Raw genomic sequence first — 25475 nt, 5'->3', positions numbered from 1 at the left:
ATTTGGACTCAACCTCACTAACTACTTGCAACACTGAATATGCAGCACACAAAGCAAATACCTTATTTTTCCTTTAAGTCGGCATTATATTTACAGATTTTGTTTTTCCGAAGTGCACAAGGTCTTTTACTGAACACAAAACTACCACATGATTTCTCAGTTGTAATTATATAAATCCCAACTTCATCTAAAAAAATACAGTCAAACACTGCCACATTATGGCACAATTTAGATTTGCAAGCAAGAGGAGAACAAACAACTCAGCTATTTCTACTGTTGAGAACTACAGTATCTGAACACTACTTACACTGTCCATGGAGTAGCATGAGCACCACCATAACTTGTTAGATAAAACCAGACTACAAAAATCTTTAGGCATAAAGCAATCCAAAGTGTCCCCCAATGTTAGAGGAGACAAGATCATTTTCTATAAGAGGGCTAACAACCTTTGAATACACAATGACCAGTCTGACACAGCAGTTGTTCAGTGTGAGAAGGAACTATAGGGGTAGTCAATATCAAACACTTTATTCAAAAATAGGATACATATATTTTGTTGGCTGTAAAATGTAGAGATTTTTGTACTTGGCATTCCAATGTGGTCTGAAAAGTTTAATATTAAATAATAGCTGGGGATGGGAGCGACAGGGAGAAATGAAAGATTTCAGCCTAATAAAGTTTTTAACCTTCTCCTCTGCAGCAAAGCAACAGAACTTTGGTAAACAGTTAAAGAAATAAACCAACTTGATGTAACTGTAACAGACAAAACTGCTTACAGATTTATACATTTCAAAATACATGGCTCCCAGAGGCATTATTGTAAACAAGATGCAAAAGCTCCTAAAAGCTCTAAGATAAAACATTCATTGCAACTTTTAGAAGTCTTCATTGCCAACTTTGAGGCATAGCATCCCGAGAACACTTAAATTTCATGGACAAGATTTTAACAAGCTTCCTATAAAAACCCTCATTATCTTAACTACTCTCTCTATTTTACAGTGTAGATCTTCCACATCACTTGTTTCCCAAGAAAAGCATAAATCAGTTTGAATGATCATTACCAATACTACTTTTCAGTTCTTTATTCAAACACTCCTTTTATAGTGCATTTCCACTCAAACGTTATACATAAGCAATTAGCCAAGGCCAGAACCAGACTGATTATTTAGCCTGCAAGAACCTGCCATTATAAAAGTTTCCCACTAGGCTGGAGGTGAAAGTAAACCAGTACGGTCCAGTATGGCGTACTGGCAAGAGCCAGTGCGCCGTACCAGACCGGCTTCCCCAGGCCGGCGATTGAAAGGGCCTTGGGCTCCCAACAGCGGCCGGAGCCCTGGGCCCTTTAAATTGCCGCTAGAGCCCTGCTGCCGGAGCCCCTGGGTAGCGGAGGCGGCCGGGAGCCCAGGGGCTCTGGTGGCGATTTAAAGGGCCTGGGGCTCTGGCTGCTGCGGGGAGCCCCAGGCCCTTTAAATTGCCGCTGGAGCTGAGCTGCCAGAGGCCCGGGGCTCTGGAGATGATTTAAAGGGCCCAGGGCTCTGCTGCAGTAGCAATGGCCGAAGGGCCAAGGGCTCCAAGCCGCCGGTACTGCAGCGGAGCCCCGGGTTCTTTAAATCTGCCCCAGAGTCCAGGGGTAGCGGTGGCAGCCATGAGCCCCCCGGGCTCCATCAGCGATTTAAAGGGCCTGGGGCTCCGCTATGGTAGCCGGAGCCCCGGGCCTTTTAAATCACCATCAGAGCCCCGGGGTAGCCACAGCGGCTGGGAGCCCCGGGCCCTTTAAATTGCCCCTGCACCCCGAGGCTCCCGGTCACCTCCGCAGCTGGTAGCTCCGGCAGTGATTTAAAGGGCCCGGGGCTTCCAGCCACCGCTACCGCAGCCCCGGGCCCTTTAAATCTTGATTTAAAGGGCCCGAGGATTTAAAGGCCCCACCTCTTAGAGTGAGGCCCCATCCCTTCTGGTTCAGGCCCTGCCCCCCCTGCTAAGGACTCCGGCGTACTGGTAAGTCCTTTAAGTTACTTTCACCCCTGCACCAGACATAATAAAATACAAGTCGGGTGCCCTGAGACTTGCAGGCATATCCGCATTAAAGAAAAATTATGTCAAGATTTGGAAATTTTATCCCTCCCATCCCCACTGCTATTGTCACAGCTTGCATTCACAAATATTAATATGAACTAGACCTGCTAATTCTTTCCTATCAGTGTTTAATTCAAGTTTTAACCCCTTCCCTGGAAAACAAACAATATATTGTGTTATGATCATATGAAAACATTTACTTCATCTCAAAATATTTCCAGCTAAAGGAGACAGACAATTAGTTTAAGGCTTCAAGGAGAGCAAGTTCTCTTTCACACAACTTTCTTTGGAGCAGATATGTACCAAAGTAACTTCTAGATCTCAAGCCAATGACCTACAATATTTTGCCATTTCTGTTATTTTGCCATTTCTGTTATTATGCCATTTCTGTTTACATTATAAATGAATTTATTCAGAGTGTAGGTCTTTGCCTGCGATCCAGAATTCTGCCCCCTCTCTCAAATCCAGATTCATAACAGCAAGAAAACTACTAGCTCTACATTCTATAGGGAGAGCAGCCACCAGTCCTATAGCTACGACTGTAAAGGCCCCCTAAGAATGAACTGACCCAAAGGAGATCAGTATGGTCTACACTTAAAACTTATATTGTCATAGCTATGCTGGTCAGCGGTGTGAAAAAGAAAAAAAAATCCCTGACTGACATAGTTATGTCAACAAAACCCCCAGTGTAGATGCGGCTATGCTAACAGAAGAGTGCTTTTGTTGGCATAGCTAACGTCGTTCTGAAGGGTGGTATTTCTACACTGGCAGAAGAACTTCTATCTGCATACACTGAGGCCCAGATTTTTAAAGGTATTTAGCTGCTGCTGCATACAGTGCTGTTAATGGGATTTAAGCTCCTCAGGGCCTGAATTCCTTTTGAAACACTGAGCAGAGCAATCAATGTCTAAATACCTTTAAAAATCTGGGCCTGAGTCTACACTAGGTTCAGCAATGCTGACATAAGCTCTGTAGCATAGACATAGTCTAAGTAACTCCTACATTGCTACCTTGAGGTGTGATATCTTTGGGCTAAGCTTTTCGAGAGTGAATAGTGATTGAGTACCTTAGTTTTCGAGTGCCAAACTTGAAATACCTTGAAAGGGTCTGATTTTTGAAGGTTGAGTGCTGAGCCCTTTCTGAAAAAGCAACCCTCTTTAAGGTGTCCCAAATTGAGTACTGAAAAAAAATAAGACACCTAAAGAACATCACTAGTCACTTTTGAAAATCTTGGCCTTTAACCAAGCCCAAACAGTTCAACTCAGCAACAAATATTATGGCATTTCTATTAGTCTATACAGAATTTTCATACTTTCTAGTAGCATCATCAATCTTCTCTACCACTGTTGAGTGCAAACATATCTCCTTCTCTTAATCATTCAGTTGTTTCCCTCAGTAAAGCATTTAAAAATATATATATTATATAAAATACAAAAATGTATTCTAATCAGAACCAGGTAGTTAAGAACTGTGATTTCTTGCCACTTTCTCTCCCCCTTAGCCTTATCATCTGTGAAAGATATAATATTCCATATCAAATTAATAGGTATTGTGTCACACGGAAAAGATCAGTTATGATTAATTGCATCCTCAGTGCTGTTGAATGTCTTCCTCACAGGAATCAAAACCATGCTTCACTACCATTTATCATGCCTCCCCCTCCAGCAAACCACAGGAAACATCATACCTTCCTAAACTTCTCCATCTGCTTGTAAAGATCTGGATCCAATTCTTGAGAGACATCTTTCATCCACAGTAGCGCTCCTCGGTATTCAGTCCGATACTGTTCCATTCGGTTTACGGTCAGCCATGTATCTGATATAGCCCTATATCTAAAAGTCTCCACTTCTTGGTATAGTCTGCACAAAGGAGTACGTAATGCCAACCTTTTTTTAAAAAACAAAACAAAACCCCAAAACATATATTTTGGACTGATCCATAAAGATAATAGTTGTTGCTTTTATTAAAATAGAAATCAAACAAATATAGACATCCTGGAGCCATTTCTAAAAAGTGTGCAATGAACATGTCAGTCTAAAAGAAATTCACTGAAATGACTACAACATGTGAGATGAGTCTAAAGACTCATTTGGGGTCATAAGTAAAGAGGATCTCTTTATGTCTATGTTGTGCATGTTTTCTGCACAGGTGTCATGATTTTCACAATTACTTTCAGCTTCTCAAATCAGTAACAGAGGAACCTTTTTCAGTGTATTTTTGATTAACTGCAAAATTTATTAGTGTATGTGTGTCAATTAAAAGGTTTAGACGAGTGAAATTAGCAAATGGGAACTACATTTAACAGTCACAAAACCTGTGATAAAGCACCTGTTACTAGCCACATACCACAGATGTACCAGGACTGTAATGTTAAACTGCATTTTAGGTTAATGGTAGGGTTAAGAATGTAACCTTGATATGAGCAGGTAACACTGAAGTCATCAGTCAAGCAGATAATTTATCTGAGTTTTCAAAGGAATTTGAATAATTCTGTTTATTTTTATAAAGTTTTAAGGCATGTTCTGCCATACTCTCAGACCCAGCATTATGGAGAGGCAGTTGGGGATAACAGCTCCCCCACTCACTCCCACATCCTCCCCTTAAACAGGCTCTCAAAAAATCCTACCCACTACTAACTTGCCCTTCCTACCTCCAGCTGCTGCTTTCCCCTGCCTGTAGCCAGCAGCAGCCTCACGGAGACACATTCAACAGCCTATTAGTGGCGTAAACCAGCTTTAAAATCTGCTTTAAGTAGCTACCTGCGGATTTTCTTAGCATAGGGGAATGTCTAGTTAGTGTAGGGCTGGCACAGCCAGGGAGCTGCTACGTCTGGTTGATCTTCCGTTACTGAGATGGCCAGAGGCTGATGACACAATAACTTGCAGTACTGACTTGTTAGGAATAGGGTGGGTCACAGAGGTGGAGGGGAGAACTGGCAGACTGAGCAAGGGAAGGACATATGTGGCTCTCTTTTTATGTTGGCTTAAAAAAAGATCAAAATGTTGATTCTGGCTCTGAATATTTATAAATATAAAAAAGTTTTCATATGATACAGGATTACTTATGGGGAACTGGGGCTTTGGTGAGGGGTTAAGGCACATTTACTGGCATTCTAAAAGAACATAGTTTGCCACATGCAAGAGTTTGCATAATTGGATGTGTGTCAGATAATTAGCTAAAGAGAGGGATTTTCAAAAACATCTAGACTACTCAGGAGCATAGTCAGTGGCATTTGTGTTCCTAAGAGACTTATATGCTTTTGAAGATCCCACCTGTGGCTGTTACTAGCTGTGCTAACAGTCAAATTCAAATCTAAGATGAACATATCAAGCTCCCAATGTTCAGCATGTGATGCTTCATTTTGAGCCAAGCAGCCACACTGTTCAGCTCAAAATGGAGTATTTCAAGCCAGTCATTGAGGACACTGAAAAAATGTCAGAGCACAAAATTTGGTCCAACATGAACGAAGCCGTGGAGTAACAATTACTGAAGCTGACATACCTTTGCTGAGAAGAAAAGCAGAGGGCCTTTCCTGTGGCCTGCATCATTTTTCCTGCTCTGGTTTTATCCTGAGAACCCTGTGATCGAAGAAATTTCCCCAATTCATTTTCTTCCTGAGACAAAACTAATGAAAAAGGAATGATCGGTCATATATATGCAATGTAACAGATTTTTAAACTGTTTAAAAATGTCAACAGCAAAAATAGGGTAACAAGTCACTTCAGATCCAAGCAGCACAGCACAAAAAAAGGATTTTCTAATTAACCTTCATGCAGTTCCTGCATTTATGAAACAAAAGCTCGGATTCACTTGAACACACTTGTCAGTGAGTTTGGTGTACTGTAATAAGAACTGCAAAATGATCTCTGGCTGAAAGGCAACAAGTGAATGTGCTATTTATTGCTTGAATAAAGATATTACCTTGGTCAGATCATATGAAGGAGCCTACTGTGGCCTGACAATATTATTTCCCTTGGTAGGTTTTTTTTTTTTTTTTTAAGCTCATGGAGCCAGATCCTAAGTTGATATAAAACAGCATAGCTCTATTGAAGCCAATGTTGATTTACACAAGCTGAGGATCTGGTCCCTTAAAATCTCTCTCCCCTTTTCTATTATTGTATTATTTAGTTGGGGATTTAATTCTTAGAAAAAATGTGTGATTTTCTTTTTAAGTTAATTGCTGGATGGTCTGCTTACTGTATGATTCTACTAGTATTTCAAAAGCTGCATAGTTTAAAAGACTTTCCTGGTGTATTTTCTGGGGGATTGGAAGTGGGAATGTTACATGGTAGAATACTGGATACTTCTGGAGTGGAAGTAAGTAAACTGCATTTGGTTGTGCCCTTAAACCATGCCAGAAGTTCACAGCCACTTTCACCTCATGGACCTCCTCCAGATCAGCTGTCCCCTGCAGCAATCACTTTTGCCTGCCCCCCCAGATTAGAACTCTCCACACACAGCTCCCTGTCTGCCATTCTCTTGGCCATCCGCACGTCAGGTCATGCAGACTAAAACAAGTGACACGTGAAGGAAGAGGGACATAGTCATTATTGTAACTGAAATACTGTTCTACAAGTTATATTTCTAGATGTCAGCAAGGTAGGGTGACCAGATGTCCCGATTTTATAGGGACAGTCCCGATTTTGGGGGCATTTTCTTATATAGGCACCTATTACCTCCCATCCCCTGTCCCAATTTTTTACTCTTGCTATCTGGTCACCCTACAGCAAGGGCCCCTTGTTAGCCAAATCCACTCTATGCCCACACTGCATTCTAATCGAGTATGTTTCTCCCTATATAATCTTCACACAAAAGACTTTACTTGGGTCATCACTGCTACCATGGAATACTAACTCAGATATATTAAATTATTGTGTAACTGCACTTTTCCTCTACATCTTGAGACTTTTCAGAGACTCTTTTCTTGGGGGGTGGGAAAGTACCTACAACACTCTACAGAATAGAAACAGCCACCCCCACCAGCGTGGATCTCTCCCTGACTAGTCCCCCATTACTTTATTTTCTACCTCAGACCATAATGCACCCCAACATGTGGTTCTCTGATCTTCCACTCATCGTGGCTATCCACATGTCAGGGTCAGTTTGACTATCAATTCAGTGTCATGGCTGTGTTGTGTTAAGACCTTCATTGCTCCTAATGCATACTAAATTCACATCCATCCCTCAAAAGACACAATCCTCACCAAGAAAATCAGATTAAAAGCAATTTGGAGTTTCTAAAATATGCCACTTCTGAATTTGGGTAAGTCAAGTAGTTAGGGCTTGATTCTTGAACGCTCTCCTATCTCCCGTAGGTACTCCTGTCTTTCCTGGCCTAGTATCACACATGTACAATTTCAGGAGAATTGAGGAAGTTTGGCTAAATTAGGAGGTTAGTATCAAAACAGGGTTTATAATGGAAGGTTAGCTTCAAATTTAACTAGGATGAAGAGAGTAGCATTTATCCCATGATCATCTTCACTTTGTCACACATTAGTTACTTCCATATTGCAGACTCACCTCCCTACTTAACTACTGTAGTTAGTTATACTTACAACAAATTCTTTTTTGATAGAGTTCAATTGCTTTAAGCAACTCCATACATGTTCTCTGAATTGAGTGGAACAGCTGAAATTAAACATAAAACAAGCTAATTATAAAGTATGCAAGAAACATTCTAAAGAAAAAACAAAACAAAAAAAAGTATTTGTTCTAAAACAAATCTGCATTACTTTTAAATTTAAAAAAATCATTATTTCCTTTTTAAATGTGTTGCTTCTAATACCCTCTCATGCTTGAGTGTAAGATTTTCCTTCGATAGCCTTGTCGTAGGTTCGAATTGTTTACAGAAACTATAAACAGATCAACAACATACAAAGGAAATATAAGAAAAAAAAAACAAAACAATTCTTTGTTTTTTCAAAATAAAGTGACAGTTCACCAAGAACATGTTTATTTCTTATGTTTCTCTACTGACATTTTTAAATCTATGTACTAGCCATGAAGTTGTATAAAACTCTATTTTGGAAGAAAAAAGTATATGTACACACAGACACATAAAGCATCTTAATTGGAGTATATGAGATAACACAATGCCTACTAGCTTTTCAACATAAGGCCACAGTCTTGCAAAGTAGTCCATGGGTGGTGGAAACTTATGGACTTCAGTGGGACTCTCTACTGGCATAAGGATCTATCCCTGCAGATCGCTTTGCAAAGGATGTTCAACCTGATCAGTTTTGTTTCTGTTCCAGTGTAATCACACATTAGAGACATAAATTTCCTAGCTTCAATTATTATTATTATTATTTCTATTATGAGAGCACCTTCAGACCCAACTGAGATCTGGGCCCCACCATGCTAGGCACTATATAAAGATATTGTAAGAGACACTCAGTACACTATTCATCATACTTAATCAAAACTTCAGTGTGGCCTACTATACATTTAAGCAGTAAACAGAGTCATCAAGCAGGAAGGGGAGACAAAAGAAGTTCAAGCAGATGGGAAAAAAAACCAGCATGGAATATCGTTCCACAAGGCTCTGCGTCTCCTGAATCTCAGTTGGAAATGTTTTTCAAGAGGGGGACTGAAACTATAAAAAGGAGAGAAACACCAGAATGGGCCCAGTCTCTCTCTCTCTCCCTGCCCATGGAATTCTCTACACCTGAAGCAACAAAGGAAGCCTTCCTTAGATTCTGGGAGTAGGGGTGCTGACCTAGAGGGTTTGTCAATAAGACTGCTGAAAGCATATGGTGAGAAAATTTCCTTGAATCCGATATAGTTTAAGTTAGGCACCAGTAGCATTTTAACTTTATTGTCTGGTAATCACTTTGGACTTTTATGCCTCATTACTTCCACACACTTAAAATCCCTCTCTTTGTAGTTAATAAACTTGCTTTATTGTTTTACCTAATCCAGTGTGTTTAAACTGAAGTGTCTGGGAAAATCCATTTGGAATGGCAAGTTGTGTGCATGTTATTTCTATTAAAGAAATAACAGGCTTTATATAAATTCGTATTGTCCAGGAGAGGGCTGGGTAGTACAAGACATACATCGCTGGGGAAAATCTAAGACTGGGAGTGTGTTGGTGCCACCCTGCAGTATAATCAAGACTGGTAGGAGCCAAGGTGCGTGTGACTGGCTGGCTACAGCACACACAGAGAAAATAGCTGGCCTGACGTACATGCTGGAGAGCGTTGGTGAGCAGTCCAGGCTGGAGGCTATAGCAGCAAGGCATGGTATATTGGACAGGGAATTCTGAGCCAAAAAATAAAAAGCCTGCAAATTTTATTTGTCAATAAATAAATGTGTAGGCTTCAGTATGGCAGTGGGAGATCACCCTGCAGCCCCTACCTCCCTCAGGACATAGACTCAGAGTGAGGCTGTGCCTGACCCTGACGCAGTGCAAGGGCCGGGCCTGCCGCAGAAACACCCCAGCGCCCTTCCCCTCTGTGCCAGGTGCAACAGGCTGGCAAGGGCTTAGTGTGGGGTGAGAGGGTTCTGTTTGGGGCAATGTGGGAATGGGTGGTTTAATGGGGTATCTGGGTGCACAGGGGCTCCTTGTGGGAGTACCAAGTGCCAAGGCAATGGGACTTTGCAGGGGGGTCCAGGTGAAGATGGCTGGGGCTCAGTAGGGGGGTCTGGGTGTGGGGGCTCAGTAGGGGGGTCCAGGTCCTGGAGAAGTGGGGCTTGGTGAGGTGGGGGTCTGGTTGGGGCTCAGTGGGGCTGGGGTTCAAGTGCAGGGGACTCAGCGGGAGGTGGTCTGGTCCAGGGGCGGGGGTACAAATGCAGCAGGGGTGGGGCTTGGAGGGGGGGTGGGGTCTGGGTGCAGGGGGTCTCTGGATGCAGGGGCTGAGGCTTGGCGGGGTGGGGGTAGGGTCTGGATGCATCGGGGTTGGGCAGAAGGGGGAGCAGCTCCCCACACAGTGATCCCTCTCCCCACGGCTGAGGAGAAACTGGAGCAAAGGGGGGAGGTGTGGAGCTTCCTGCAGCTGGAGGGGTTTCAGGGGGTGGGTCTGACCATGACCTGGCTGCTCCTTGCAGGGGAAGAGGAAGTACTGTCCTTCCCCACCCCCAGTCCAGCAAGGACTAGCAGCTGAGCCCAGCACAGGGTAGGAACCACCAGCCAGGGTGTCGTCAGCCTTGCCCCTGCCCTGCAATGATTTACCTCTCTGCCAGCTGCTCTGAATGCCCAAAATGATGTGCCCGTGCTGCTGGGGAGGGGCGAATGACCGCTTTTGTGGCTTCCCTTTGCTTCCCCATCAGAAAGTCATTTTTCTGCAGGGAAGCAAAGAAATCTGCAGGGGACATGAATTCTGCATGAGCACAGGGGTGCAGAATTCCTCCAGGAGTAATTGTAAAGGACAGTCCAATTTGGAGGGCAGGGGTGACACAGCTACTCAGTCTCAATTGTATCCTGATATGTTACAGTAGAAAGACACATTATCAAGGGTTTCGGGCCTAATATTTGTCCTGTCTTAAAATAAATACAGTTTTAGAGGGGAAAAAATTAATTGTAAAAAGCCAGTAAATATCTTATATTTATATAGTAATTTTCAACCAGCATTCAAACGACTTGGCAAACTATGATCATTCTATGTACAGTTCTGTGGCATAAGCACTACACAACAGTATGAATAAAGAATTTATCCAAATTAAAATTACAGGAGGAACAAATAGCTATAAAATAATTTTCCAAGTTTTAGCAACCTTAGGGTAAAACCTGGCCTCACTAAACCAACAGAAAAACTCCCATTGACTTCAGCGGGGACCAGAATTTCATCCCAATATTTTGAGAGCAGGCAAAAAATTATTTGTTTAGCTTCAGCATTCCATTGCTGAGAATTTTTACCACCACCACAATGATGAAAATTTATAGGGCCCTCATAAACAGCTTCTCTTTTAATATTCTGCTAATTCAGCAGCAACATTTGAACACTTTTCCAATGCTCTGCTGTTTTGCATCGTGAGAACTATAAAATGTTAATTGGTAAGCAAAATACTGCTGAGGTGAGGTTGGCTGGTTTGTTGAGTTTTTAAAAAAAAAAAACAACCAAACAACACACCATATATTTAACTGTAGTGGATATCCAAGAGTGCAGTACTCCCATCCGCGACCCCCACACACCCTGCACATGAGATTATACACATAAATACAAAGTAGGGTACACATACATATGTACATACAAACACAGAGGCTCAATCACATTATCAGATTTTCAAAGAGATTTAAATCATTAATGTCTATTGTAAATTCATTACAAACCTCTAGTTTTGCATCCAGGTCTGCATCTGAAGCCACAACATGTTCATCTTCCTTCTTTCCTGTGACTTTAATAAGGGTTTGTTTTGTTTTCCAGTATTTCTGCTGCATTTTATTGACCACAGATTTTTCCTGGCTTTGAGCATACTGGTCATAAAATTCCCTGGAATAACTGCTGAAACATTTAAGAAACAAAATTACAATGCTTGATTAAATAAAAAGAATGAGGCTTTTAAAAAAATTTCAAACATTTTATTAGATTTTTAAGGAGTATCAAGAAAAAGAGGAAAAACGATACATATGTTCTTTATCTGTGAAACTATATAAAACTACTAATTATGAACAAATACTTGTGGTTATGAAATAAAGGTGGGTTTGAATAAAAACCCTAGGACTTGAACATTCCTGCACTTTGCAATGTTCAAATCCTACCTGAAGTTACCATTAATGCTCATCACTACCAAATATGCAGCAAATTCTCTAATCCCTTTTAGCTGAAAGAAATATTAGCATGACAATATAATCATGAATATTTCCAGTCTTATTCTGGAAGCATTTAAACCACTTCCAATTTGAATGTGGTAAATTGGTAGTGTTGCCATTCATCAACATTTAGTAGTGAAGAATCTTCCAATATTATAGAGTGATTTATCGCAGATACAGTAACTCCCCAATTAACGTTGTAGTTATGTTCCCGAAAAATGCAACTTTAAGTGAAACGATGTTAAGTGAATCCAATTTCCCCATAACAATTAATGTAAATAGTGGGGGTTAGGTTTCAGGGAAATTTTTTTCACCAGACAAAAGACATTATATACATATACAATGTAAGTTTTAAATAATTTTAAACAAACAATGTAATACGGTACTCACCAATGATGATTGTGAAGCTTGGTTGAGGCAGGGGTTTACCGGGGTCAAGGTGTGGGGGCTTGCCCCGTTCCACCCACCCGGTGCTCCTGCCGGGGAGCGGGATCGAGGGCTTGCCTGCTCCCCGGCAGGAGCACCAGGTGGGCGGAACAGGGCAAGCCCCTGAGCCCCAATCCCACTCCCCGGCAGGAGCACCGGGCAGGCGGAGCAAGCCGAACAACTTTATAAAGGACCTTTGCGCGACTTTAAACAAGTATGTTCTCTAATAGATCAGCAACCTAATAACGAAACAATGTTAACCGGGACAACTTTAAGTGAGGATTTACTGTATGATAATGTCTCAGTTTGTGTTTTTATTTACTTGTTCTGTAATGGTTTTTTGATTCATATATCGGGAGATATTTAAGGTGAAATCCTGGCCCCACTCAAGGGCTGCAGTAGAAAACTGCCATTGTCTTCAATAGGTCCAGGATTTCACCCTGTAGGTCAATCTTGTATCTAAACAGATTGAGTTGCAGAGAGAGATGGGGCAATCTGTAGAAGAATAAGTAACAGCACCCCATCCTGTTCAATCTGCCAAGCACAAAACAAAGTCTGACACTCCAATTCTATACAGTACAAAGTCTAGAAGCAGGAAAAATGGATGATGCTTGATTGTGTGCAACATGTACACTTTTCCCAGATTATTTTCCTTCGGGGGATGATTCTGCATCTCTTTTGAAAATTTACTGAAGTTGTAGCTGAAAGAGCAATTGCATCCTCCTACAATTCCTTTAACCAATAGGAGGCACAGAAAATTTAGCTTCTCAATATAACACTGATATGTCTGATGAACAGTTAATTATTAACTTCTGTGAAAATGGAATCCTTAATCCATAAGTAACTGAAAAACTGCATTAATTTTGCAAATGTTTTAAAGCAATGGGTATGCTAATATTAAAATTATGTCAAATTATTATTCTAGAAGAATTTAAAGAGATTGAATCCTTGTGAAAAAAAATAAAATATGTAGGCTCAGTTATGCCCCTACACGATTCATAGCTACATAGGGTTTATATTCACTAGGAAATTTAATTGTATGACATCACTATATTATTTGATTTAATCATTTTTTAAAACGTATACAACACAGAGCACTTTTTTTGTCTCTCACAAAAATATTTACAATAGAGAAATTCAAACATCTTATTCAACCTAAACACTGACTTGTACGATTTGATTGCAGATCCCAAAGTAAAAATAAGGTTATCAATTACTTTTTTGCTGCAGCACAAATTACCCAATATATGCAAAAATATGCCAAATCCAATTTCATGTGTAACTCTTTGTAAACTAATTGCATACATATTGACAAGGGATAGCACATTAAGTCAGGTGAAAGGTGTAGTATATTTTATGATGCAGCAAATATCAATTAAAGTATTTTTAAACCGAGGATCCAAAGAATCCCCACCATGCATATCTACATGAAGATAAGAATTTGCCAAACAGATCTCTTTGGAGAACCAGGGTCTTAATTCTCAAAGTAAGTCAGGTTTTATCTATAACAAAAATGACAATGTCCCTTAAAATTATTCAGAATAAAATGATTTCAAAATCACTTCAAGAAAAATGTAAAATTAAATAAAACACACCCACACATTCATAAAAACAAACATTTTCAAAACATATATTTTATTAAAAGGACTAAATGGGAAATGAAAGTTTATAATTCATGTTTTGCGATACCTCAAGTCTCAGACCAGCACTGTGGTCAGAACAGGCAGACCACTGTGCCTCACTAAAGTCAGTGAGGCAGTACCTGAGCAGATCACAACATAGAATCAAGACCCCAGTGTTTCAGCTTACATTCCTACTTCCTTTGAGATCAAAGGGAATTCAATGGGTGCACAGTTGGGCTACAAATGTCACATAACAAAAAGGAAAATTGATTTAATAAGAGTTATGGTTTTAGAGAATTCTTAGATAATAGCCAAATTTTGAAGAAATCAGGGGAATATAACCCCTTATCAATTTCTTAAATACAATGGAAAAACTACATTTTTAAATTGAACTTTGAGGAAAAAAAAATTACTCCCGTTTATACATGAGATTTGAACATAATTTTTAAAGTGTACCTTATGAGGAACTGAGTGTTGCCCGTATATCCTGAAGATAGGATAGCTGAACAGAAAAAGCCTCTGTACTACAGGACACAGTTTTTGCGAACAACTTTATTCAGTACTGTAAATTGTCAACCTGGGTTATTATACAGTGAATAATCATGAACATATGTTTACATTTTACAATCATTTAACAAAACCTAACAACAATTATAACTAAAGAAGTATCTACTTTAGTTATAAAGTTAAATGATGTGGATAAATCCAACTCTGTTTATAAAACAGAAGATTAATAACTAACATATTTGTTTTTCATCTAGTCCATTCATTTGTTTTTCCATTCCTTGATCACCTGACAGTCAGTTTTTTCCCCCCAGTCTGTCCTTACTGGGGATTTTAAGTCAAAGATTGAATGACAAGTATAAAAAGCGTGGTAATTATTGACAGCAACACTTCAGCATGTGTCTAATTTTATTAGTGAGACAGGTTAAAAATATAAAATTACTTACTATTTATGGCTATCCATGTTTCTTTATTTTCTTCAGACACTTAGAACTAAAAAAAAATAAATATGACCACTTAAATTGAATTTAAAATAAAACTAAAATAAGCTCTTAAAGTAGATATCCAGCCATATATACATGTTAAGTATTATGTTTACAGCACCCTTCTTTCCATATTGTCCCAAAATATTTCACAAGCTACGGACCAAATGCTGCACTCATACACACATGGAACTCTCATTCAAGTCAATGGGGATCACATAGAATGATAAAAATGTAAAATGAAAGGAACCTTGAGAAGTCACCAAGTCCAGCCTCCTGAGCTGGAGGCAGGACCAAGAAAACCTAGAACATCCGTGACAGGTGCTTGTCTAACTTGTTCTTAAAAACCTCCAGTGATGGGGATTCCACAACCTCCCTTGGAAGCCTATTCCAGAGCTTAGCTACCCCTATAGTTAGAAAGTTTTTCCTAATATCTAACCTAAATTTCCATTGATGCAGAGTCAACCCATTACTTGTTGTTCTTCCTTCAATGGCCATGCAGAACAAATCGATCATTCCCTCTTTATAATAGCACTTAACACTAGGGATGTAAATACCGTTTAAAAAGTTAACTATTTAAATGATTAAAAATACAGTATGCTGTTTAAACAGTTAACCGATTAAGTAGCTGGGGCCGAGCCCGCCGGCCAGCACAGCTGGGGCTGGGGCTGCTCCGGCCAGCGCAGGGCTACTGGGGCTGCTCTGACCGGCCCACCGGCCCGGGGGTGACGGTTAAGGCAGGTTAACTGTAAGACTAATGCTTACCGGTTAACCTTTTACATCCTACTTAACACATTTCCAGACTTATCAGGTTCTGCCCAGTCTTCTTTTCTCAAGACTAGAGATGCTCAGTTTTTTTAACCCTTTCCTTGTAGTTCAGGGTTATTGTTTTTTTTAAAGCTTTTTAGCATTTTTTGTCCCTTTCCTCTTTGGACTCTTTCCAATTTCTCCACATCTTTCCTAAATCATGGTGCCAGAATTGGACCCCGTACTCCATCTGAGGCCTCACAGTGCTGAGTAAAGTGGAACAGTTAACTCCTGTGCCTTATACACCACGCTCCTATTAACACACATCAAAATGACATTAGTCTTTTTTGCAACGGCATCACATTGTTGTCCATCCACTGTAATACCCGGATCCCTTTCAGCAGCACTACCACCGAGTCTAGTACTACCACCTACCTGATTTTGTAGTTGTACATTTGATTTTTCCTTCCTATCTGAATTACTTTGCATGCGTCTTTATTGAATTTCATCTTGTTGATTTCAGACCAAATTCTTTAATTTGTCCAGGTCATTTTGGAATTCTCATCTTGTCCTCTAAATCCTTGTAACCCGTCCTATGTATGTGTTATAGACCGTGCTAGTTGCACAACCTATTCATCTGAATACCTGACTCTTCCCATTAAAAGACACGGTTTTCAGTGGGCCTGTAACTTTGCCAAGCTTTTACCATTCAGGCTGAAGTTTTACGTACCAGGGTCTGCCTCAGGCTGAATATTTCTGAAAAATTTCAGTCAAAACAGTTCAGCTAGTTCAGTTTCCCAGAAGGTGGGTAGTGAAAAACACACTGTTTTACCCACGTTAAAGAATTCTGGTGATCTTTTATTTAAATACTCTAGCACCTCTATACTTTAGAGCAGGGATTTGAAATATTGCAGGAGGTGGCATGTGTGGGTCATGTGCCTTTTGCCATCCCTGTTAAAATCTGCCCAAATTTGGCCAAGTTACGAGCCTTTGAAAAAAAAGGGCACATGCTGAATAGAGTCTACTTAGATTTAGCAGCTAAAATCTGAGATTCCATCCCCACTGAGCACTGCCAAGCCTCTCATAACTCCTATGTGTAACTAGACTGTGCACGTACGATCCCCACAGAGTGACTGAGCATGCTCCCTCCAGCTCAGTTATACAAGAGTGAAGCCAGACTTCCTCTGTAATGACTGCTGTGGGTTGGGTTGGGTTGGGATTAGGCACCAGAAGCAAGAGTAGAGAGTCTATCTCCTCTGTGCTCTCAGTGACCCCCTTGCTAGGAACCAGGCAGTGTTGAAGAAGCCATTTGATCCAAATATAGAGGAGACAAAAACTGGTTTTGAGGTCAAGGTGTAGGTTGACAACAGGAGTTTTGTGAAACTGGGAACCGAAGGGGAAGGGCTGAAAGCCTGGGAATAGGAACCAGTTGACTAGCAGGGCAGTGGGGGAGGGAGACACAGATTGGACAAGGAGCTGGAGGAAAGGGGGAGACTGGAACTGGCTGGGTGAAGAGACTGAGACAAGGAGTCAGTGAGGGCAGACAGATTGGATGAGGAGCCCAGGAAAGAAGACTAAGACTTGGAGCTAGTGGGGAGGGAGAGAGAGATTAGACAAGGAGTTGGGAGGAGGAAAACAGAACTGGCTGGTCAAAGAGACTGGGCCTGGTTGTGGGGAGATTGAGACTCTGACAGCAAGCCCGGTGGGGAAGACTAGGACTGGCTGGTCAAGGAGACTGGAATCAGTAGCCTGAGGAGTGGCTATTGGGACGGGGACAAAGAGCCAGGGGTGAGAAAGAGACAGGACTGGGACAAGGACAGGTTGGTGGGGACTGGGCAAAAAGAGTTTGTGCCCACTAGAACACAAACTCCTCCAAAGGTTGAAGTGGAGCCCAAGTTTCTGGAGTCGCACCATGCTTCTGCTATCAGCAAATATCTGTGAAACCCACTGGCTAAGTGTCTCTCATCCCCCTTGAATGCTCTTCCACATAAAGGATGGCAACCTACTACTGCTATCAGTTACTGTGTTAGCTCAAGTGGCAGAGGTCTGTGCGGTGGATCAAAAGGTTCCAACCCTGTTGATGAAACCCCACGAGTATCAATTTGAATGTCCAAGAGGGCGCATTAGCCCTTTTAGCCACACCACCGTACTGGGAGCTCAGACTTGGGGGTTATGGTGGATAATCAGCGAAGTCTTTTTCCAAGTCACTGCTTCCCTGGAGAGAGTTCCCCATCCTGTAAGGATGGTCTGGATTGTTTGTTCCTAGATCTCTGACTTTTCATTTGGCCATACTGAAACACATTTCATTTGGCCACATTGAAACACAGTTTACCAACCGACTCAGATTGCTTTGTATCAGGGACCTGTCCTCTTCATTATTTACCACTTACCCAATTTTGAGTCATCTGCAAACTTTATCAGGGGTGGTTTTGTTTTCTTCCAGGTCATAGATAAAAATGTTAGATAGCATCGGACCAGAACAGATTCCTGCAGGACGCACAGGAAGCGAACCCATTCGATGATGATTCCCCATTTACAGTTATATTGAGACATAACATAAGAACATAGAAATGGCCATACTGAGTCAGAACAATGTTCCATCTAGCCCAGTATCCTGTCTTCCAACAGTGGCCAATACCAGGTGCTTCAGAGGGAATGAATAGAACAGGTAATCATCGAGTGATCCATCCCCTGTCACTCATTCCCAGCTTCTGGCAAACATAGGCTAGGGACGCCATTCCTGCCCATCCTGGCTAATAGCCACTGATGGACCTATCCTCCATGAATTTATCTAGTTCTTTTTTGAACCCTGTTATAGTCTTGGCCTTCACAACATCCTCAGGCAAAGAGTTCCACAGGTTGACTGTGCGTTGTGTGAAGAAATACTTCCTTTTGTTTGTTTTAAACCTGCTGCCTATTAATTTCATTTGGTAAGCCCTAGTTCTTGTATTATGAGGAGTAAATAACACTTCCTTACTTACTTTCTCCACACCAGTCATGATTTTATAGACCTCTATCATATCCCCCCTTAATCATCTCTTTTCCAAACTGAAAAGTCCCTATTTTATTAATCTCACCTCATACAGAAGCTGTCCATACCCCTAATAATTTTGTTGCCCTGTTCTGAAACTTTTCCAATATCTTTTATGAGATGGGGAGTCCACATCTGCACACAGTGTTCAATATGTGAGTATACCACGGATTTATATAGAGCCAATATGATATTTTTCTGTCTTATTATCTATTTTTAAGAAACATAAGAATTATGGACTCCTCTCCTGCAGGAGGAGCTAAAGGGGAGGAAATCTCTGCAAGGTTGCTCTCATGGAGATTTGTCCCTGATTGTTCCATTGGGAAACCAGGGCTGTCTACGTGGAGGTCCTGTGCCTCTGCACCAGCTCTGTGCCCCTGGCATTCCCCTCCACAATTCCCTGAAAGCATGTTTCCATAAAAATCAAGTAACCATGGCTTCTGCAGTCAAGAGGATCCTCACTGCAAGTGGGGGTGGTGGGGATGTAGAAAGGACAGAGTGCATTCCCTTCAAGTCTGCCCATGAACTTGCATGGTCAGGGGATAACTGACATGTCTTGTTGGTTCTATTTTGTTATTTTCCCCAAGCAGTGTAAGGAACACAGAGCTGCCTGTTTGGCTTGTATTAGTGATGTAAATCAACCACTGTAAGAGGAAAAACAGAACCATGAGCTCAACTTGCACTGTACGTACAGAATGAATGACTGTTTCAAAATACAACGACCCAATCCTGCAATCTGATCCCTGTGGGAAGAACCATAAGCCCATGCAGAGCCCACTGAAGCCAGTGTGGATCATCTTGGAGGACTGAAAACGAAATTTTTAAATCTCCACATCTCCTAATGATTTGGGATCTTAAACAATACTTTTACACCCTATATAAAAACATTGCTGTAAGACTTCTATTGTCATGCAAAGTATTTTTTCCCTTTCGCATTACACATTTCGTTCATTATTGGGAAAGGAAAACAATAAATAAATAACCCGTTCAATTTACTTTGGATATCCGACATTGTATCTTGAATTGTTTAGCCTGCCAACTTTAACTTTCATGAGGGATACTGTATTATATTGTCTCTCAGAGGGAGGCTACTAAGGGAGAGACTATATTTTGTAGGCAATAACATCTAAAGAGTAGCCACAACAGCAGATAGCGTTGTTACTGCTATAAAGAAAAAAATGGAATAATGTTGTCTTAAAAGGTTTACCAAACGTTCAAGGCAGCACAACATTTTCCATTTATACTTCATACAGAATTTAATTTAAGGAAAGATTCTATACAAGAGAAATTATTCCTCAAACAATATATGAATAACACCATTATAAAACAAATCAGCTAGAACTGATCTAGAATGCATAGCTGTTATATGTATATGCAAACGAGCATTTCAGTGTTCTCTCTTAGGCTTTCCTACAGTACCTATCACCGTAGTACCTAAGGCCCTGATCCTGCGTACACGCCCATGCTCAGCTTTAAGGACACAAAAAGTTCAAGTTAATGAGACTACTCATCCATGTGCTTATCTTTAAGTGTGCAAGCGTATAAAGGATTAGTGCCTAACTGCTGAAATTGGCTCCTTTTCTTCCTCTTATGACCACCTTCGGTCTATGCTTAATCATAAAACAGAGACGCGTAACTAAACTCCATATTCTTACAGTTTACCCTCAGCTTTGCAGGAAAAGAGAGTACAATGGCTTTCTTTAAAAAAAATTAAAATGTTGCTTCTTTACAAGGAAAGCCGCAGGAGGGAAATGAGCTCAGGAGCTAGGATCTGGAAAGAACAGTCTCTCCTCTCCAAAACAGACCTCCTTTTCCCCCCTAACTGCTTTTACAAATACATCTTATTCTGTTATGTCTTAGAAATACCACAATCTCCGAACAGAGGGGGCTCATGGAGATTCTGTAGAACTGCTCTATACATTATGGGAATTTTCTCCCCATCCATACCCAGTACTGGGGACAAGAACCTCCCCATGAAGCCCACTGGGACCACTTCCCTCTTCCATGCGAGGTATTACTGGGATATATATTTATTATTTTGCATATAATTTCCCACCATTTCTAGTTCCCCCCCACCTCAGGCTTTTGATGCACAAGTGGCAAAATTTCATATATCTCACAAATTCCCCTCCACCCTACCCCACCCTCCCAAATTTTTCTGGTTGATTTTCTACAACTTTGAATTGATTATCTGTCACATCTAGTTTTGTTGTTAAAGTTTTCCCCTTTTGTCTCTGAAGTAGTAAAAGGCTGATCTCATCCATTTTGTGACTAAGCAATTTTAGAGAAGCTCTAATACTGTGCTCCCTTCTTCTTTTCCTGGGATACTTGAGTTGTGGGAAGGACAAATATCACAGTGATAAGTGCAAATGACCAAACATACATTAGATTGGTGAGAACATGTAATTCAAAACTTGGACTCTAGGGAATTCAAAGAAATGAGGATCATTTAAGTTTACTCACTGGCATTTTATGGCACTGTCTACAAGCCTGACCTGCATATTCTTACTATTGGGTTTAGTATTCACTAACATGACTTACAACATTAACAATGTAAGTGCTTGAGGACTATCTTTTGTTTTACTAAAAGCATCAGTCCCTCTTTCATTAAGTTTTAAATCCTCAGTAAAGGCTTGCATACACAGGGAAATTGATTGTAATTGCTTTTGTCGAATAAGCTATAAAAGTCACCTCATTCCAGAATTCATAGATGTATAGCTCATTAAGCTAGAAGGAATCCCTGTGATTCCTAATCTGACTTCCTGCATTACACAGGCCATAGAACTTCTTTGAATTAATTCCTGTTTGAATAATTGAAAGTGCACTATTTACTGAGGAATGATGCGCCTTTTAATCCAGGATAGAGTGCGCACACAGGGAACTAGTCCAGAATACTTACTGAAGAACAGCTTATTCTAATCAATTTCCTTGTGTAAACAAGCACTTATGAATGTAGTAACCAGGGGCCTATTTCCTCTGTGGACCCTCTATCCTTTAGGATATACCATCTACCATTGCTACTGCTTGGTGCCACCCTCCCCCTTCCTACCCCAATAAATTTTAATTCACACTTAACGCTATGTGTTTCTCTGTGGTAAATGTCAGCCCAACTGCATATTACTACTACATTACGTTTGGAAGAAGAAGTCAAAGTGATCTCTATTTTTCAATTTTCATACAGACATTTTTGGTCCCTGCACAACTGCAAGGTCCACTTCAAGTGTCAAAATTCTTCTTTAAATACAAATGATTGTAACCAAGGTTGTGCTGATGCAATCTCTCGGGTACTCTAGTGTTCTCCCCACAAATGCCAGATCTGATTATGCCTTACAAATTGTGTTACAATAACAATTATAAGATTGAAAAAGAGTGCTTCAGAATTCTTAAGTCTTTTTTTTACTCACAAGTTTCAATTTAAACATTTTAAAGTATTGTCTTTTTTTCCCCAAAAATCTAAAATTCCATGTTCCAAGGCATGGAGCATTTTTACAGCAGAATTACACACCCCTGAAAACAGTGGTTTATCTCAGTAACGCTGATAAGGGTGTTATATGTAGGCATCACACTCTCTAGCGTAACAAAGTATTTCAAGTGCAGGCATAAGTGCGTAAGTGCAGGCGTAAGTGCAGGCATATTCCATTGGCAACAGAATCATGTGCAAACAATCGTCCTTTCTAGGTAATAATTAACTTTCACAGAGCATAATGTACACCATACAAATAGGTTAATACAACACATTAAATTGATATTTCAGTCTAAAATGATATTAACTTTGCCATCGCTGCAAGTGAAATAGTCCTTGCACAAAAACCCAGTACATAATATCCCTTTGCCCTTTTACAGCACCTTTCATTTGAAGAGCTAAAAGCGCTTCTAAAATATACATGAAAGCCTAACATGACCCTGGGATGGAGGTAGGTAAGTAGCCATTTTAGAGATGGGTATACTGAGAACAAAAAATTCAGTGGCTTGTCCAACTTCATTCTGCACGTCTATGGCAGAACTGGGAACAAAGCTCAGTCCTTCAATTAAGTATATTTAAGAACCTCTTTAATTTCTCTGAAATGGCTATATAACATTCTTTAGTAATACATTTTAGCACTCTAAAATTAAACACCACAAAATCTATGCCAACTAGAATAAATTAGAAAGTAATCAAATATTATTATGGGATTTTCTTTATGCAGAGCACCTGCCTTTGTTTAGACCATCAAAATAGTTTTGGCAATTCTTTGCCATATCTCAGCTTTAACCATACTAGAATAATATTTTATATTATGAAGTTTTTACTTTTCTAGATCATCATCTATTAGAAAGTGAGCTGATATACAAACTGAGTTGGCAAGTCTCTTCCATTATCTGGTATGTCAAAAAAAAAAAAAAAGATAGATATTGCTAGAATAGATCAGATCAAGGCTCAACTGATCAGATATCCTATTTCCAGCAGTGCTTACTACTCAACATATCGAAATTAAATCCCTACCCCCACTCGTCCATGAAGAAAGATGCATAATGCTATTGTTGTAAATGGGGCGGCGGCGGGGGGGGGGGGGGGGGGAATATTCCTCTCAGAACCCCTTCAGCTGGTAGCTTGCACTCTGATCCATGAGGTTTGATTAACCATATGATTTTCTCTTGCACAGCAATAGCAATATACAGTTATCCTGTTACACCTTGGAGTCAACACCCCTGACCAACACAGACTGGTTGTGCTTGAGAGTCAACCTTTGTACTATAGTTTTCAATTAAACACCAATGGGGTCTGTAATTAACTCCACTGCAGGAGTCATCTCTACTGAAGGTATGGGCAAGAGTGACTGAATGTTCTTATAATGACCTGTAACGGATAATTCCCAAGATCTACAGTAACTAATTGCATAAGAGACTCACTTTACCACAGCTAGTAACAGCCACAAAACAATTGTGAAATCACAATTACTCGACAGTGTACAAAAAGTAAGAAGGTTTCCAATGTTCTTGGCTTCCAGTTTTTCCTTATTTATAATACTTTTGCATAATTCTGCACAGTGTAACCTTGAAAATACTACACAGATTAAACAGTGGCAAAATATTTTGAATAACCAGCTGCTTTACTGCTATGCTGTTGGAGGAGGAGGCATTTAAGAAAATATAAATGACACTTTGATGCCATTTCCTGACTTTTTGTTTTGAAGACTGACTGATAGGTTAATAAGTTTTCCTGCCAACTTAAACAACAGCTTTCAACACTAGGTTAGAGGGTAAAAAGTATGTGCTATTATTCAAACTTTTTTGGAAGTGTCACTTGGGAATTCAACAGAACAGTTCAGGGTGGGGACTGTGAAGCACATATAATGTATAGATAGATGGCAGTGCAATATAGTTAGCTTTGAAAGGAAGGAGGAAAAGCTTGTTTTTAAAATAACATTGATCCTCACCCCACAGTCTTTACTCAAGCAAAACTCCCATTGACTTCAGTAGACTGGAGTCTACATTGGGCTCAGAGTCTACACGAGACCAATAGTTTGTACTCTTTTCCATAACATGACCCTATTTCAAAATAGATTCTGGACCCAATCTTCCTCCCATCTAGCCATAAATGACCTCCCTAGACCATCCCCAGTGGAGGGTGCAATCCCCATGTTGAGCACCAATACAGTACATAAGTTTCACGAAAAGCCATCACCCAATAGTGCAGTAATAGAAAACTTGTGCAGCTCTAACGTAGACACGGCATTGGTAGCATTTTAACCATCATATTGCCTTCACATATGGCTTCTCCACCTAGAAAATGTGTACTTGCTATGCCAATACAGTTAACAGTGGCTTTCTTTGATTTAGCTTAAACCTTTTCCTCAATGCCATTAGCTAAAATTGAAAAAAGGCAATCATACTAGGATACAAGTGTCTACACGATGGGTTATGATGGTGTAACTATATCTGTTAAAATTCACATATTAATGCCTACACAGGGAAATTCAGTATACAAGGCCATAGTCTAGACAACAAAGTGATAAAAAACAGTGGAGTTGCCAGTGCCTTGCCTATACAAGACCCCTCACCATTGCTACCACCAATAGGAAACATTGGGGGAAAGACTGGCATTACACAGGTTCTGAGTTAAGGATACAAGAATCCAACAAACAGTTTGCTTGGCCTGATGTTGTGAGAAAGCTGTGGGAGACGTAGCTTTTACCTGATACCAACAGCTGACTGCCCCTGAAGGCAGAACCAGGGAACTAAGCTCACTTCAGAGAAGCCTGCCCTGGAGGAAAAAAAACTTGGTACCTGGGCCTTTTCAGCCCATAATATATGTACATACAGCTTCACACTTAACACACCCACCAAGAAACCAAGACATGGGAGAAGATAACAGAGGTAAACAAGGGGAAACAGAACAACAGGGGCTGCACATGACTACCAAAGATGACATATCAACAAGGCATTTCAGCTACTAAAGTTTCAGCCTTCCCCTTTCCAATATATCCAGAGAACCGTAGGAGATAAAAATATTACGGAAACTAAAGGCCAGATCCTGATTTCAGTTTCACGGACATAAATCAGGTCATAATCCATTGAAGTCAAACAGAACCATAATCTCTGCTGAATCAGAATGAGAGACTGAGACTTTTAGCACTAAATGAGATAGTTCAGAACAGAAAACATTTCATTTACATATTTAAATACACTTACAGGTATTTATTTATGTAAATGTATATTGTGTCAGTATATCAATGAGTTCAATAGCATGCAGCTCACATGCTCATTGAAGGGACCCTGTCAATTTACAGTAAACCTAAATCCTGGGCTTTAAAAAAACCACACCAAGGTACTATATGCATGCTGTTCACATACTAATTTAA

General features: G+C 40.4%; 1 protein-coding gene across 6 annotated transcripts in view; it reads right to left on the bottom strand.

Moving 5' to 3' along the window:
• The window catches only part of ICA1 (islet cell autoantigen 1), an 85288-nt gene that overhangs the window by 58655 nt on the left and 1158 nt on the right, over window positions 1–25475 (bottom strand). For 2 of the 6 annotated variants that reach the window (XM_037890613.2, XM_043541151.1), the window contains 5 exons: window positions 14820–14865; window positions 11342–11513; window positions 7629–7701; window positions 5575–5698; window positions 3761–3959 (listed from right to left, as the gene is read on the bottom strand). In XM_037890613.2, coding sequence (XP_037746541.1) covers window positions 3761–3959; window positions 5575–5698; window positions 7629–7701; window positions 11342–11513; window positions 14820–14836 — 585 coding nt within the window. In that variant the 5' untranslated portion in view covers window positions 14837–14865. Of the gene's footprint in view, window positions 1–3760; window positions 3960–5574; window positions 5699–7628; window positions 7702–11341; window positions 11514–12211; window positions 12232–14819; window positions 14866–25475 lie in introns of those variants that run through there. The other 4 variants (XM_037890614.2, XM_043541152.1, XM_043541154.1 and 1 more) reach the window with 3 other exon arrangements.

This window comes from Chelonia mydas, chromosome 2 (genome assembly GCF_015237465.2).
Source record: "Chelonia mydas isolate rCheMyd1 chromosome 2, rCheMyd1.pri.v2, whole genome shotgun sequence".
NCBI classification, from domain to species: Eukaryota; Metazoa; Chordata; order Testudines; family Cheloniidae; genus Chelonia; species Chelonia mydas.
Note: the sequence above shows the minus strand (reverse complement) of the source record. Positions and strands in the feature narration are given on the sequence as shown.